General features: G+C 43.3%; 1 protein-coding gene across 3 annotated transcripts in view; it reads right to left on the bottom strand.

Annotated features, from left to right (window-relative positions):
- Positions 1 to 15574, bottom strand: part of SOCS7 (suppressor of cytokine signaling 7) — a 31411-nt gene that overhangs the window by 3689 nt on the left and 12148 nt on the right. For all 3 annotated transcript variants that reach the window (XM_018064968.1, XM_018064969.1, XM_018064970.1), the window contains 5 exons: positions 14958 to 15088; positions 14319 to 14487; positions 12115 to 12243; positions 2030 to 2165; positions 1463 to 1616 (listed from right to left, as the gene is read on the bottom strand). In XM_018064968.1, the coding sequence (XP_017920457.1) occupies positions 1493 to 1616; positions 2030 to 2165; positions 12115 to 12243; positions 14319 to 14487; positions 14958 to 15088 (689 nt within the window). In that variant the 3' untranslated portion in view covers positions 1463 to 1492. The remainder of the gene's footprint in view (positions 1 to 1462; positions 1617 to 2029; positions 2166 to 12114; positions 12244 to 14318; positions 14488 to 14957; positions 15089 to 15574) is intronic.

Raw genomic sequence — 15574 nt, 5'->3', positions numbered from 1 at the left:
ATATTTTTTAGATATGATGTTAGTGCACACTTAACAGACCACAGTATAGTGTAGATAAAACTCTTTATATGCGTTGGGAAACCAAAAGAATCATGTGACTTGCTTTATTGTGATATTTGCTTTTTTCCAGTGGTCTGGAACAGAACCCATGATACATCTCCCAGGTATGCCTCTAACTGAAGATTTGACACAGAAACTGCACATCCGGCCCAGGATCCTTCAAGTTAAAAGTTAACTGCCTCCCGGAGTTACCATTTCTTGATCTCTCTTCATTACTCTTCCCCTGGCTAGTCCTGGCTCACATGCTCTCCCCTCAAGAGCACAGGATCAGAGACATCCAGAGCCAAGGGGAGACACACAGCTGGGGTCATCTGAGCCATGGCCCAAAAACACCCATGGAACAAAAACACCAGTTGTCACTCTCTCCCATTATGAAGAGAGCTGAGAGGGTGGGAAGAGTTAAAGCCCCCTTTCCACTCTAAAGCTGTCACACCTATGGGTTTTCCCCCTTTGTTTTGTATGGGGGATGGGATTAGAAACAGATGAGGTTAGAAGAATTCAGTGTTTAGAAAGGACACTCCCCACTGAGAGGGGTGAGGGTAGTCTTTGACCCCAGCAGTAGATCTCTAGAACGTGAGCTCTTACACATAACCCTTACTACCAAAGTCACCACTTTCTGGCTATTCTGTTCCCTACTTACCTCTACTTTCAATATTCACAGAAATGTAACTTAAGAAGACTGTTTTTTTTTTGGCTGAGCCCCGAGGCATGTGGGGATCTTAAGTTTCCCAACCAGGGATCGAACCGGAGCCCTCAGCACTGGAAGCACAGAGCTCTAACCACTGGACCACTAGGGAATCCCCAAGACTAATTAGAATCTATCTGTACAAACCAGTATTCCAAGGTATTTTATGGGAAAACAAATAAATAAAACTCAGTATAGCAATGGGATACACTCTTATATAAATGAATTCCTTAGTTAATTCATTTATTCTTTTTATCAATGTACTTTTCAGTGGCCCAGATGGAGTTTTAAACAGAAGAGCAAACCGTTTTTCCCTCATCCCCATATTCCCAGCCAGGGGACAGGGGAACTCTCACTGAAGTGCATGCTCATTGCAATTCAGGGCATTTTGTGTTCCCCTTGATGAAGTTTCCTTCCCCTTTGGTTTCCTGCTTTACATGTCATTTGTGCAACAGCTGCACTTCTATGTCCTCCTCTTTATATATAGCCAGTGATTAGCACGCACGTTGCTTTGCAGATACTCAAGCCTCTCGTCTATTTGTTCTTCTCCCCTTTGGGGTATGTGCCCCCCGGGACTCCGTAATCAGATGTGGCAACACTCTGGACAGATGCCTGGATTGGGGTATGTGCATGGGGCGGGAGGAAGGGGGCAAGGCCCAGTGCAGGATAACTACCCAGGAAGAGACCAGGCCGGACAGTGAGGCGGAGTATGCATACCCTTGGTGGTGACCAGCAGGGGGCCCCTCGCTACGTGGAAGGTTCCAACACCTCTTGCTTCTGTTTGGAAATGAGCTGCGCTTCCTTTAGAGACAGGTATACCTCTTCCTGAGGATCATAGTAGTAGAACTTTCGGATATAAGAGATCAGAGGCCTACGAATAATATAAGAGGGGTACACACAAGTGTTATACAGAACTTAAAAAAGAAAGATCACCTTTATTCAACCCTCCCTTCTTTTCATTCCCTATATGGTTGAGACAACACCAAAGAGTCTCTGCCAACTTGAGAAAATTCCCACTTTCTCACTCATTATAGTTCTGTCTCCCTCCCTCTTACCATCTCCACTCTACGCTTCACAGAGTCTGCAGAGGGAAAGTGACACACGTACACACCTTCCTCCTTCTTGGCTGGATTGTGACATTTCTAAGTAAGTGCTAAGACACAGGAGAAGTGAAAAATGATGCCTGTGAATCGCCAGGCTCTGCCTGTACACTCCACTTGCAGGCCTCGCTGACACTGTGAGTAACCCTCCATCCCCGCTCCGGCTCTAAAGACCCTGTCATACTTAGGCAGTGGGAGATCCGGGATATGATCGATCCGGACGAGCTGTCGGATTCGGAATCGGCAGAGGTGTTGGAGGGATTTGACGTTGCTGAAGCGGGACACTGGATAGAGCAGCTGGACTGGGGTTGGCGGCAGTCCTTCAAGAACAAACCGAGAGAAATATTCAGATGAGACAAGGCAGCTAACTGTATCTAATCTTCCTTATGAAGAGAGTCCAGGGAAGGGAAACGGTGCTTCTTTACAGTTCACATAGGTCTTCAGTGCAAAAGTGCCCTTCCACAAAACTTGGTTTCCATAGTACTGCTACCATATTCCATACTCAGGGGAGCCCACCCTCTGTCAGGGGGCTTCCCCAGCCTGACTTCTAACAACTGAGAGTCTTGCTCTTCAAACAGCTCAGTGAAAAATGCTGAGCTAGAGACTTTGCTTGGAGCCAAGTGGCCAATCTCAGGCCCAAGGACAACAGTCAAAGGCATCCTTGTTGGGAATGGGCGACACTTGTTTAGCATCTAGAGTATCTTGAAGGTGAGGACTCAAAAAGGCTGTTAAGAGGGGCCCCCACCAAATTCCAACTGAGAGACAGTAAGCAGAAGGCAGCAGCTAGGATCAAATTTTACAGGCCGGTCACACGGTCGCTTACTTCAAGCTAGGACAGTCAGGTTTAGCTACCTTTTACTCCTCCACCCCCACCAACCACCCTTCTTACTTCTGAAAATTTAGGTTGGGTACAGGAACAGAAAAAAAGATGATGATACTTTTTCTTTTTTAGATAAACAGCTTCCAAATAATATTCATATTGGTTAATTATTTTTTTTAAGGTTCACTTTAATTGTGTGTGCTCAGTTGTGTCCAACTCCTTGCAACCCCTTGGACTGTACCCCACCAGGCTCCTCTGTCCATGGAATTTTCCAGGCAACAATACTAGAGTGGGTTGACCATTTCCTTCTCCAACAGATCTTCCCAACCCAGGGATCAAACCAGCATCTCTTGTGTCTCCTGCTTGGCAAGTGGATTCTTTACCACTGTGCCACCTGGGAAGCCCAGGATAATACTTTTAAAAGCAATTACAGTAGCTTGGGCAAGCTGGAAGTGGTACTGTTCTGTGTACAAGTGCCTGCTGACTAAAGCCAGTCAGGACCAATGGAAGCCCCACACTCATGTTTCATCACAGTTATCAGCAGGCTCCATGCTGGGAAATTCCAACCCCCAGGGGTCAATGCCACAGAATAGAGACACCCACAACGGCAGGGACACTGAAACACTTCAAGAGAATAAAGAATACTCTTGTTTCAATAAACAAAGGACTATGGAAGGTAAACAAGCAAACTGCTCTCAGAAAGAATCTGAGTTGCAAAACCTTTGAAAGAATTCTTTTCTCAACCATTGTTGAATCAAATGAAACTCCGTAGACACAACTTGTTGGAAAATACAATATCTATTTTTGGAGTTTAATTTCAGTTTTAAAATGATGTTTGAAGCCATGAAAAGAAAAAATTAAAGCTTACAGATTGTCTCCCAAAATCTTTTCATGGTTGTTAATAACAGACTTTCTAAAAAAAATTGAAATACATTTCATGCTATATAAGTAAGCTTATCTTAAAATTATTTAGCTCAGTCTTCAAAGCTGTGCTCCCAAATAGATACCACTATTACCCGCCACTGCACAATGAAGAAACTGAGGCCTACTGAGCTTAGAGAATTTGCTCACAGCACAGAACCAACAGAGCTGGCCTTCCCTGAGCACTTGCTCTGTCTGAGGAAGAGTTTAGCCCAGGGAACCTCAAAGGAGGGCTCTCCAGGAGTTTCCCGGAGCACCTGCCCATGTGGCTGTCCTAACGGGGTTGCTGTCAGATAGTCACAGCTTCCTGATTCAGGGCCAGTCTCTCTTGGTCCTTGACTTCTCACCCCTATCCCTTCAAATCAAGCACTTACATTTTTAAAGCACTGTAACCCTCATCCTCAGGGGCTGGTTCCCCTGGGGGTTGAAACTAGGGCTTTCTGCATGTAAAGCTGACCTGCTGACCACTACACGATGGAAACACAAGCTCAGATCATGAGCTCCTTATTTCAAAATTCAGGCTTAAATCGAAGAATGTAGGGAAAATCACTAGGCCACTCAGGTATGATCTAAATCAAATCCCTTTTAATTATATGGTGGAGATGACGAATAGATTCAAGGAATTAGATCTGGCAGAGTGCCTGAAGCACTATAGAAGGAAGTTCGTAACTCGGTATAGAACACAGTGGCCAAAACCATCCCAAAGAAAAAGAAACGCAACAAGGCAAAGTGGTTGTCTGAGGAGGCTTTACAAATAGCTGAGGAAAGGAGAAAAGCAAAAGACAAGGGAGCAAGGGAAAGATATACCCAGCTGAATGCAGAGTTCCAGAGAATAGCAAGGAGAGGTAAGAAGCCTTTCTTAAATGAACAAGCAAAGAAACAGGAAAACAACAGAATGAGAAAGACTAGAGATCTCTCCAAAAAAATTGGAGATATCAAGGGAACATTTCACGTAAGGATGAGGATGATAAAGGACAGGAAAAGTAAGGACCTAACAGAGGCAGAAAAGATTAAAAAGAGGTGGCAAGAATACACAGAAGAACTATATAAAAAAGATCTTAATGACTCAGATAACCACAATAGTGTGGTCACTCCACCTACAGCCAGACATCCTGGAGTGAAGTCAAGCGGGCTTTAGGAAGTGTTATTATGAACGAAGATAGTGGAGGTGATGGAATTCCAGCTGAGCTATTTAAAATCCTAAAAGATGATGCTCTTCAACTGCTGCCCTCAGTATGCCAGCAACTACAGAAAACTCAGCAGTGGCCACAGGACTGGAAAAGGTCAGTTTTCATTCCAATCTCAAAGAAGCGCAATGCCAAAGAATGTTCAAACTACCAAACAACAGTGTTCATTTCATATGCTAGCAAGGCTATGGCTCAAAATCCTTCAAGCTATGCCTCAGCAGTATGTGAACCAAGAATTTCCTGATGTACAAGCTGGGTTTACAAAAAGGCAGAGGAACCAGAGATCAAACTGTCATCATTTGTTAGATCATGGAGAAAGCAAGAGAATTCCAGAAAATCATGTAGTTCTGCTTCACTGACTATGCTAACGCATTGACTGTGTGTGTCACAACAAACTATGGAAAATTCTTACAGATGGGAATACCAGACCACTTTATCTGTCTCCTAAGAAACCTGTATGCAGGTCAAGAAGCAACAGGTAGGACCGGACGAGGAACAACTGACTGGTTCAAAATTGGGAAAGGAGTATGACAAGAGTGTATACTATCACCTGCTTATTTAACTTCTATGCAGAGTACATCATGTGAAATGCCGGGCTGGATGAATCACAAGCTGGAATCAAGATTCCAGAAGAAATATCAAAAACTTCAGATATGCAGATGATACCACTCTAATGGTAGAAAGTAAAGAAGAACTGAAGAGCCTCTTCTACTGCTACTGCTAAGTCGCTTCAGTCGTGTCCGACTCTGTGTGACCCCATAGACGGCAGCACACCAGGCTCCCTTTGTCCCTGGGATTCTCCAGGAAATAACACTGGAGTGGGTTGCCATTTCCTTCTCCAGCGCATGAAACTGAAAAGTGAAAGTGAAGTTGCTCAGTCATGTCTGACTCTTTGCGACCCCATGGACTACAGCCTACCAGGCTCCTCTGTCCATGGGATTTTCCAGGCAAGAGTTCTGGAGGGGGGTGCCATCGCCTTCTCCGAAAGAGCCTCTTGATGAGGGTCAAAAAAGGAGAGTGAAAAAGCTGGCTTAAAACTCAGCGTAAGAACAACTAGGTTCAGGGTATCCAGTCCCATCACTTCATGACAAATAAAAGGAGAAAAAGTGAAAGCAGCGACAGATTTTATTTTCCTGGGCTCCAAAATCACTGTGGATGGTGACTGCAGCCATGAAATTAAAAGACATTTGCTCTCTGGTAGAAAAGCTATAACAAACCTAGACAGTGTTTTCAAAAGCAGAGACATCACTTTAACAACAAAGGTCCATATATATTCAAAGCTATGGTTTTTCCAGTAGTCACGTATGAATGTGAGAGTTGGACCATAAAGAAGGCTGAGTGCTGAAGAATTGATGCTTTCAATTTGTGGTGCTGGAGAAGACTCTTGAGAGTCCCTTAGATATCAAGGAGATCAAACCAGTCAATCCTAAAGGAAATCAACCCTGAATATTCACTGGAAGGACTCATGCTGAAGCTGAAGCTCCAATACTCTGGCCACCTGATGCGAACAGATGACTCAGTGGAAAAGACCCTGATGCTGGGAAAGACTGAAGGCAGGAGAAGGGGATGACAAAGGATGAGTTGGTTATATCGTATCAGCAATTCAATGGACGTGAATTTGAGCAAATGATAGGAGATTAGGGAGGACAGAGAAGCCTGGTGTGCTGTAGTTCATGGGGTCCCAAAGAGTTGGACACGACTTAGCAACCAAACAACAAAAGCCCTCATCCACCCACACACACCACTGGTTGGCCCTCTCCTCATACACCATTAAAAAAAATTCACACATGCATTTCTCTCTTGTATATATTTAAACTCAAGTGGTTTTAAAATGATTCTAGGTTCAAATGCCTCTTTCAATTTTACCTTTTCACTCATATGCTTTAAATATAGTCTTTAGTAAATTAGACTATGATGAACAGAAAGCTTTTGGAAGGTTGGTTGTAATATTGCTAAACTCAACATGACGTTTCAGAGACAAAAGTAATTTATGTACCTAATTATTTATTCCCAAAGACAGTACTATAGGATTTGCACTTAAAGAGGTCAGGATAATAGTAGCATACAATTATTTGACTGTTTTCTTTTAATGACCATATATACTTGCCTATTTAATTGTGTTATTTTTAGACTTAGGTTCACAAACAGCAATTTGAAACCTGTTAATTCTCTGATATTCCCTAGTGTCAACTTCACTGTTTACTGTTTGCCCCCAAACACAGCAAACAAGTGGAGCTCTGATATCCAAAGCATGTTCACAGAAGAGGTCAGAAATGGAGATAAGTCCAACATAAGACACCAATGCAGCTGAAAGGGAAAGGCAAGAAACAACAGTGGTCATTAAGAACTTTCCTCTCCTCATGCCAGGGTAGTGTGCACAAATCCCATTTTCAGCCACTTTGCTCTTTCCTCTTTCCCCTAAAAGGACCAGGGTTAGGCATGAGGGCTTCCCAGGTAGCTCAAGTTGTAAAGAAACCAGCTGCCAATGCGAGAGATTAAGAGACATGGGTTTGATCCCTGGGTTGGGAAGATCCTCTGGAGAAGGGCATGGCAACTCAGTCCAGTATTCTCGCCTGAAGAACCCCACTGACAGAGGAGCCTCCTGGGCTACAGTTCATGGAGCTGCAGAGTCAGACACAACTAACGCGAGTTAGCACGCATGCACACAGGCATGATGAATCTCTTTCAGAAAAAAAGTAAAAAGAATGTTTCTCAGGTCTTGAGCACCCAAACACCCAGGTCTCTCCCACAACAAACTATTCCCTGAAGACCAGAAATATCCAACCCCAAATGTCTGTTAACAGGACTGAATTGAGAAATCTGAGATACAAGGAAAACATATCACTGAACAATTAATTACAGTCTTAATGATGGTGCAAAAGAGGAAGCAATTGATTTCCTTAGAGTGTCTGACTCAAAGTGTGATTAAAAAAACAAAAAAATATTTTCTTTTTAGGCATTTCAGAGATGATGGAGATTCTTCTAACTAAGAAGAACACATTCAAGTTGAGTTCTAGCTCTCCCAGCATCAGAAGTTTTGTGCTAATCCAATCCCATTCTCTTTTGGAGACTGCTGCTTGGTGTTAGGTGTTTAGCTTACAACTGTGAATCGGACCAGACTGAGATAAATCAGCAACTTCAGATTTATCATGACCATGTTCCAACACTGTCATGAGAAGAGATAAGGGGCAAACCAAGCTCAGAGGCCATCCTTTTCACCAATGACCGCTCCCTCAATTGCTAGTTATTCTACTGATTAAATTCTTTCTGCTCCTCACTTGGTGCCATCTAAAACTTTCATTAGGCCTGGCTTTATAATTCCTATAATCCCTGGCCTCCTTTTACACCAGGCTGGATATGCTGCTAGTACATTCAGCTCTAGATCTGAGCCAGAAAAACCTGACTCTGCATCTTGACTGTAATTCACTGTGCATCGGTTTCGTAATCTGTATTTTTAAAAAGATAAAAAGGAAGGAGAGACTGTAACATTCCCTCAAGGGATCTCATAAGGGTTAAATGAAACACTACGAGGCCCTTGTAGGCAGTTATCAGCATCCCAAAGTCTAAACAAAGGGCTCCTTTTACCATCCCCTGAGTTATAATCCCTGGTATAAGCTGACAGAGCTCAACCTAAATCTAATGACCACCACCTCCTCACGGGAATCCTCTCGCCTAATAAAGTCAGCCTCACAGAATGCCGAGAACACTGATAAGCAAAGGGAGGCAGCACACAGTGGTAAGGAGAACAATGACCTGGCCTTCTTTGTCCCAATCTTTCAAAGAGAAGTCACTTCTGGTCTAGGGGCAAATACTGATTTGCTTTCCCTTCTCAACTTGACTACAATTTTAAGTGCAAATAGATATCCTACTTGTATCCTAGAAAGACACTCTCCACTCTCCACTGTGTTTATCCACAGATAAACACAATTCTGACTTCTTTACATCCTCCCCATAAATGCCAGGAAACTCAATCTGCAACTTGCTTCCTGCTGTTTTTTTTCCCCATAGCAGAGGGTGGGAAGTAAAGCACAGGAGTTGGAGTCAGTTGGGCCTTGGTTTGAATCCTGGCTTCAGCACTGATAGCTGAGTAACCTTTAGAGTAAGTGGCTTCACTTTTGAGACACCCTTAGTTTCTTCATTGACAAAATTTAAAAAAAGAACTTTTTTTTTCCCAAGAGACCCATCTATTAGCTAACTTTGAGGCTGTTGCAAGAAATTAAGAGATATTTAAATAAAGATCCTGACAAAATACCTGGCACATGGTAAGTAGGCACATAACAAATAGCAGCAATCACTGCAGGTACTAACCTTCAGCAACGTTAAAAATCTTACTCAAAATTTTTTCTGCAGACAACGCACATTTGTAGAATGAAATGAGCTACACCTGAGGAGTCCAAGATTCCATGAAGTCTCTCAGTACTCTACAAGTGATACATGCTCCGGACTCCAGAATCCTCTGAGAGGATCCACCCACAAGCAGAGATGACTACCCACCCTGTCCCTGTCAATCACCACCAGGCTTTATATGGACTTTACCATGGGCTCTCGCCTTCTCTTCCTACCTGTCCCCTTTCTGAAGCTAAGAGCTCTCTGAGGGTAGTGTACGTGCTCAGTCGCATAAGACTCTTGCGACTCCACAGGCTGTAGCCCGCCAGGCTCCTCTGTCCATGGGATTTTCCCAGCAACAATACTAGAGTGGGTTGCCATTTTCTCTTCCAGGGGATCTTCCCAACCCAAGAATCAAACCTGTGTCTCCTACATTGGCAGGGGGATTCTTTACCACTGAGCCACCTGAGAATCCCTCTCTGAGGTACAGAAGTAGCTTATTTTTGATACTGAGTTTATTTGATACTGTTTATTAAATAAACACCCCCCAAAGCCACAAATTCTAAAAATGGCTAGGCAGAATCAGTTCCTATAAGAAAGGATTCTAACTTTTTCCATTTAACCAAGTCAATTGCATGAGACCGAACTGTGTCGACAGCACTGAGGCAAGTAGTTAATGAAGTGAGAATTAATACAGTTCACACCCTGTCATGCCTTATTTAAATCACCAAGATTATAAAACACATTCCTGTAACCTGGCTCAACTGATGTTCCTGATATCATCAGATGTTGCTGATGTTCTGCCGGAGGCTTCCCTATAACTTCTTTTTAGAGCAATTTCTTGACACCCAGTTTAAGAATCTTAATTTGATTCAGTGGGAAAGCATGATGTTCTCATTTTAAGTTCTGTTTCTATCTTACAAATTCCTCATTTTACTTTTTTCCAACATTATAAAAGCAGATTCCTCCAAACCATCCCTTCGCCCCAGCCTTCAACAGAGATGATATAGATACCCCCTATTTAGTGGGCAGGATAGGTACTGCCAGTGCTCCCAAACCGAGACTAGTCTCTGAATTCAATACTGGCAGGGATACAGGACACAACAAAGTACTCTCTGACAGAAATTTTAGTACAAATAGTGCTATTAAATTCAGCCTCCTTGACACTCCCATTTCTAGTGAAGACTCTTTTACTTTCCCAGTTTCCCATGAAAATGACCCGAGAGCCCTCTGTTTCGCTTGTAAACGTGAGATGCCTGGATCAGGGACAAGGAAAGACCTCTGAAAGTTAAATGTGAATACATGACACCGAGACATCAGAAGCAGGATCAGTTTTCTCATTCATGTGATCAGAGAAGCAAAGATTCCTTCTCAATATGTGTGTTAGTCAGCTGTGTCCAACTCTTTGCAACCCCGTAGACGATAGCCCACCAGGCTCTTGGGGGATTAACATATAAGGACAGGACATTACCCACTAGGCTCGAGGAAGAGTGGAGGCTAAAAGAGCCAGGAAAAAAAGCTTTAAGTCTTTCTGGCTTGGGGGTTTTTTAGGTGAGTGGGTGCACTCATCTCACATGCTAGAGTAAAGTAATGCTCAAAATTCTCCAAGCCAGGCTTCAGCAATACGTGAACCGTGAACTCCCTGACGTTCAAGCTAATTTTAGAAAAGGCAGAGGAACCAGAGATCAAATTGCTGACATCCGCTGGATCATGGAAAAGGCAAGAGAGTTCCAGAAAAACATCTATTTCTGCTTTATTGACTATGCCAAAGCCTCTGACTGTGTGGATCACAATAAACTGTGGAAAATTCTGAAAGAGATGGGAATACCAGACCACCTGACCTGCCTCTTGAGAAATCTGTATGCAGGTCAGGAAGCGACAGTTAGAACTGGACATGGAACAACAGACTGGTTCCAAATAGGAAAAGGAGTACGTCAAGGCTGTATATTGTCATATTGCTTATTTAACTTCTATGCAGAGTACATCATAAGAAACGCTGGGCTGGAAGAAACACAAGCTGGAATCAAGACTGCAGGGAGAAATATCAATCACCTCAGATATGCAGATGACACCACCCTTATGGCAGAAAGTGAAGAGGAGCTAAAAAGCCTCTTGATGAAAGTGAAAGAGGAGAGCGAAAAAGTTGGCCTAAAGCTCAACATTCAGAAAACGAAGATCATGATATCCGGTCCCATCATTTCATGGGAAATAGATGGGGAAACAGTGGAAACAGTGACAGACTTTATTTTTTGGGGCTCCAGAATCACTGCAGATGGTGACTGTAGCCATGAAATTAAAAGACGCTTACTCCTTGGAAGAAAAGTGATGACCAACCTAGATAGCATATTCAAAAGCAGAGACATTACTTTGCCGACTAAGGTCCGTCTAGTCAAGGCTATGGTTTTTCCTGTGGTCATGTATGGATGTGAGAGTTGGACTGTGAAGAAGGCTGAGCGCCGAAGAATTGATGCTTTTGAACTGTGGTGTTGAAGAAGACTCTTGAGAGTCCCTTGGACTGCAAGGAGATCCAACCAGTCCGTTCTGAAGGAGATCAACCCTGGGATTTCTTTGGAAGGAATGATGCTAAAGCTGAAACTCCAGTACTTTGGCCACCTCACGCGAAGAGTTGACTCATTGGAAAAAACTCTGATGCTGGGAGGGATTGGGGGCAGGAGGAGAAGGGGATGACCGAGGATGAGATGGCTGGATGGCATCATGGACTCGATGGACGTGAGTCTGAGTGAACTCTGAGAGATGGTGATGAACAGGGAGGCCTGGCATGCTACGATTCATGAGGTCGCAAAGAGTTGGACACGACTGAGCGACTGAACTGAACTGAACTGGGTGCAGGAGTGGAGGTAGAGATCCTGCACGATCATACTCAAGTAAGTTAAATAATTAACATAAAGCTTTGAATAACTGTGATAGAAGAGGGAGGGGAGGGGTGGGGAGTGGATATTATGCTTGATCATACCCAAGTAAGTTAAATAAATAAATAATTAACGATAGCCTTACCTGGAACCCTGGATCTCAAGAAATAGAGAAACTTCCCATTCTTGGAGTGCATGATGGCCCTCTTAATGAACTCCACCACTGATTGGCAGCGATCCTCAAACTTGGGATGGCACCACAGGCTGAAGGTTCCTGCCATGGAAAGTTAAGGAGACGTAAAAATGGAAACCTTGCTTTAGGGAGACGTGAGAAGCTGGCTCAAGCATTTTAATGATTTTCCCTCCTGGAAAGGTAGCTTGTGGTCAAGCTGAGTCAGAGGTCCCTGTTCCTGCTTGTTCTACAACTAATGGAAAGAAAGATGTTGATTTTAATAATATATAAATTAGGTCTTACAATGTTTCTGTTAAACAATAATAAATTTGAGTCAGAAAAAAGACATAAAAAGATTTTGTTGAGTATGAACATTAATCTTTAAACCACAGACCATAAAGAAAAGGCAGCTATGCTAAAGTGAGTTTAAATGACATTCCCTCAAGAAGATTTAAATCTTCAAGTATGCAGAGAATAGGAAAGACAGGAACAGCGGTTTTGTGGATCTCACTCATTCATGTATGTGTTAAGCACACAAATCAAATTCTAAGTCTTTTCCTTCTATAACTTCTAAAATCCCACACCCTAACATGTTACAAAGATCCCACCCCAAACTTTAGAATCCCAAAGGCAAAAAGCAATCTGAACTCCCATAACTTAAAAAAAAAAAAAAAAACTTCAACAACTAAAGCACTAAACCCAAGAGTCACAAAAGGGAACTAATCACTCAGGAGAACTGCAGATTTGAGAACCTTGGCTACTCTTTCGGGATCACTTAAAGAGATGGAGACAAATATTCCATTGCAAACTGGCAACTGAAAGGCCCAGGGCTTCTATTAAAAATTCCATTTATTCAAGGAAGAAAAGTTCCTTTGAACAAAAAGTAATTGGAGAACCATTTGAAAATACCCTCGAATAGGCATCTCGCCTATCTGGAACCTAGAGGTCAAGCATTTATTCATTTCCATGGCCTAGTCATTTATAATTTCAATAGGTTTATAAAAGCACTTCACTCTGAAATGCTATTTAATGCGTTTTGTTTTATTTATTTGACTTTTGCTTTTAGGAGCAGCAAGAAAACAAGTAGCAGTCTACCCCACAGTCTCTAACTAATTCTCTCAAGTCTTTGGACCAGAGTTCCTTTCTCTTCATGCATCTTGAAAGCAGAGGTGGGGGAAGAGGAAACCATGGACAAAGCTATGCTGACCTAAACAGCTATTTCCTGCCTAACAAGAGAAGGAAACCAAATTAATTCAGCAGAACGCGGCTGAGAGCAGGAAAGATACAGTGGTGCCTGATTTGGTGAAGAGCATGAAAGAGCCCCTTACATGAAATGCAGTATCTCATACAGTTCATTTAAGATTAATCACACGTGGGAAGAACAAGAGGAATCGGAGGGGCAAGTCCATAAAACTCCCCAGAGTTCTCCACATTTTTAAAATTTGTAGCATATTGCAGGTATTTTGACAAAGTATGTGTTAGCCAGCCCCGCCACCAATAACCATTACAAGTTTGGGGCCCAAATCAAATACCAAACATCCTGATGCAAAGTCCATCCAGACAGGAATACTGAACAAGTCAGCTTCTCAACGCGACTGGAATATTAAGCACAACCTGACCACAGAGGAAGACAGACGGTACGTTGATTCCACAAATTCTCATAGTTTTGATGACTATTTCCTGCAAGACTACAAAGCTGACCAGAAAAAGACATAACTATCATTGATGTGACTGCCAGGCAAAGAAATTCAGAACAGAACAGTCACAGGATCAACAAATTCTCCGCTTTATATACATGACTAATATCTCTAGATGGTAAGTTTAATCATGGACCAAAGCTTGGGAGAATTCGTCTCATGGTCCTAGGTTATTTCTTCCTGCTATGAAGAGTGTTACTGGCTTTATTCTGTTCTTCAGTAGTCTTCTTCAGACTCTATTTAGGAGACAAGATGCTGAGAAAACTTTTAAATGGAACATGTATGCTCCTCACCATCTCCACCAATATTTCTCGTGATCGAAATCAGTGCCCATATATCAATATTCAGTTGAGTGCCTGAGATTTTCCTACCTACTCACATTTCCATTTCTGTGAATCATTCCAATGAGAAAGTCAGATACCAAAGGTAGAAAAAGCCAAAGGGGAAAGGCAGCTTCCTTCAAATGCCAGCACCTCTCACCTCTGTAGTGCTCCATTCTGGTGTGGTGAGTGATACCCTGTGATCGGAAACTGAGGCTCAGGATATAACGAGGATCGGAGCTGTCTCGTACCAGGAAAGAACCATCAGGCTTGCCTTTCAGCTTCATCTCTGCATCTTCCCAGTTCATCGGCCCCCAATACCAACCACACTATCAAAGAAGTGGCAAGGAGTTAGAACACAGAAGCGTCAAAGTTTTCAGCACAATTACTCTGACCACAAGAACCCCTCATTTCCAAAACACTGCAGTAGGTAGAAGCTGGTAGGAGTGCCTCAACCATTAGCAATGAATATCGGGTTCATCACACTTTCAGGCCTCCAAAGTAACAGAAAAACTTTACAGTTCCATTACCAAAGCCCTACAAAGAAAAGATGAAGGACCTAGGTCAGCTTAGACTATGTAAATATTTCTCCATAACCTTTCTCACCAGGTTCAGATGTCTTTTTCAGATTCAATTTTATAACATCTCATAGAACTAATGATAGCAACATATTGTTTTGTCACTGTAAATACAGAAGCAAGGAAACTACTCTTCCTCTGAAAAAAATAAAAGGGGAGCCTGGCTTAGAATTAGGAGAATGTGAAAGGAGGCAAGCTGTCAGTCCTCAGGCACCACCTACCTTCTCCAGCTCTCGAAGGCTAGCTGCAAAGCTGCTCGAGTCAGGACGGTAGAGGGGACACTGGAGGTGCTGCGGGGGCTGGCTGTGCAGAGATTCGGCTGCTCGAATGGGAGCGATCCGGGGAAATGCATCTGCAGGGCAAGAGCGCAGTGGTCACATGTTGACTCTTATCGTTCCCAACCTCAAGTAGACCCTCCCTCCCCCCAAAACAGAGATGCTAACTGAAGACGGGCAAGGCATTAGAAGCTAAGCTGGAAAGGGTGGAAGCCAAAGCAGTGGGGAAGAGCTGGATGGGCTGGGACAGAAAGCTGTGTGGGCTCGTGTAAGCTGTGAAGGGTGGGTGGGGGCGTTTAGCCCCAGGAAAGGGGGAGGCAGCAGCTCACTAACCTGACTAAGGCGACTACTTCAGGGCCTGCACCAGCCTAGAGCGATTCCAACTTCTCCCACCTCGAAGTGAAGTGCCGGTAAGGCAGCCTTGGAAATAGTGACTCGCTTAACTTGCCCAGGAAGAGCAACGATTTTGCCAAGCAAGTAGATTTTGTCAGGCAAGTAGAAAAGAATGCTGATTTCATTCATTTTATTCCTTGGGCACTGGGGGCTGGTCAAGCAGGTATGGG

This window comes from Capra hircus, chromosome 19 (assembly GCF_001704415.2).
Source record: "Capra hircus breed San Clemente chromosome 19, ASM170441v1, whole genome shotgun sequence".
In the NCBI taxonomy this organism is placed as follows: domain Eukaryota; kingdom Metazoa; phylum Chordata; class Mammalia; order Artiodactyla; family Bovidae; genus Capra; species Capra hircus.
This window is presented reverse-complemented; position numbering and strand designations above follow the sequence as displayed.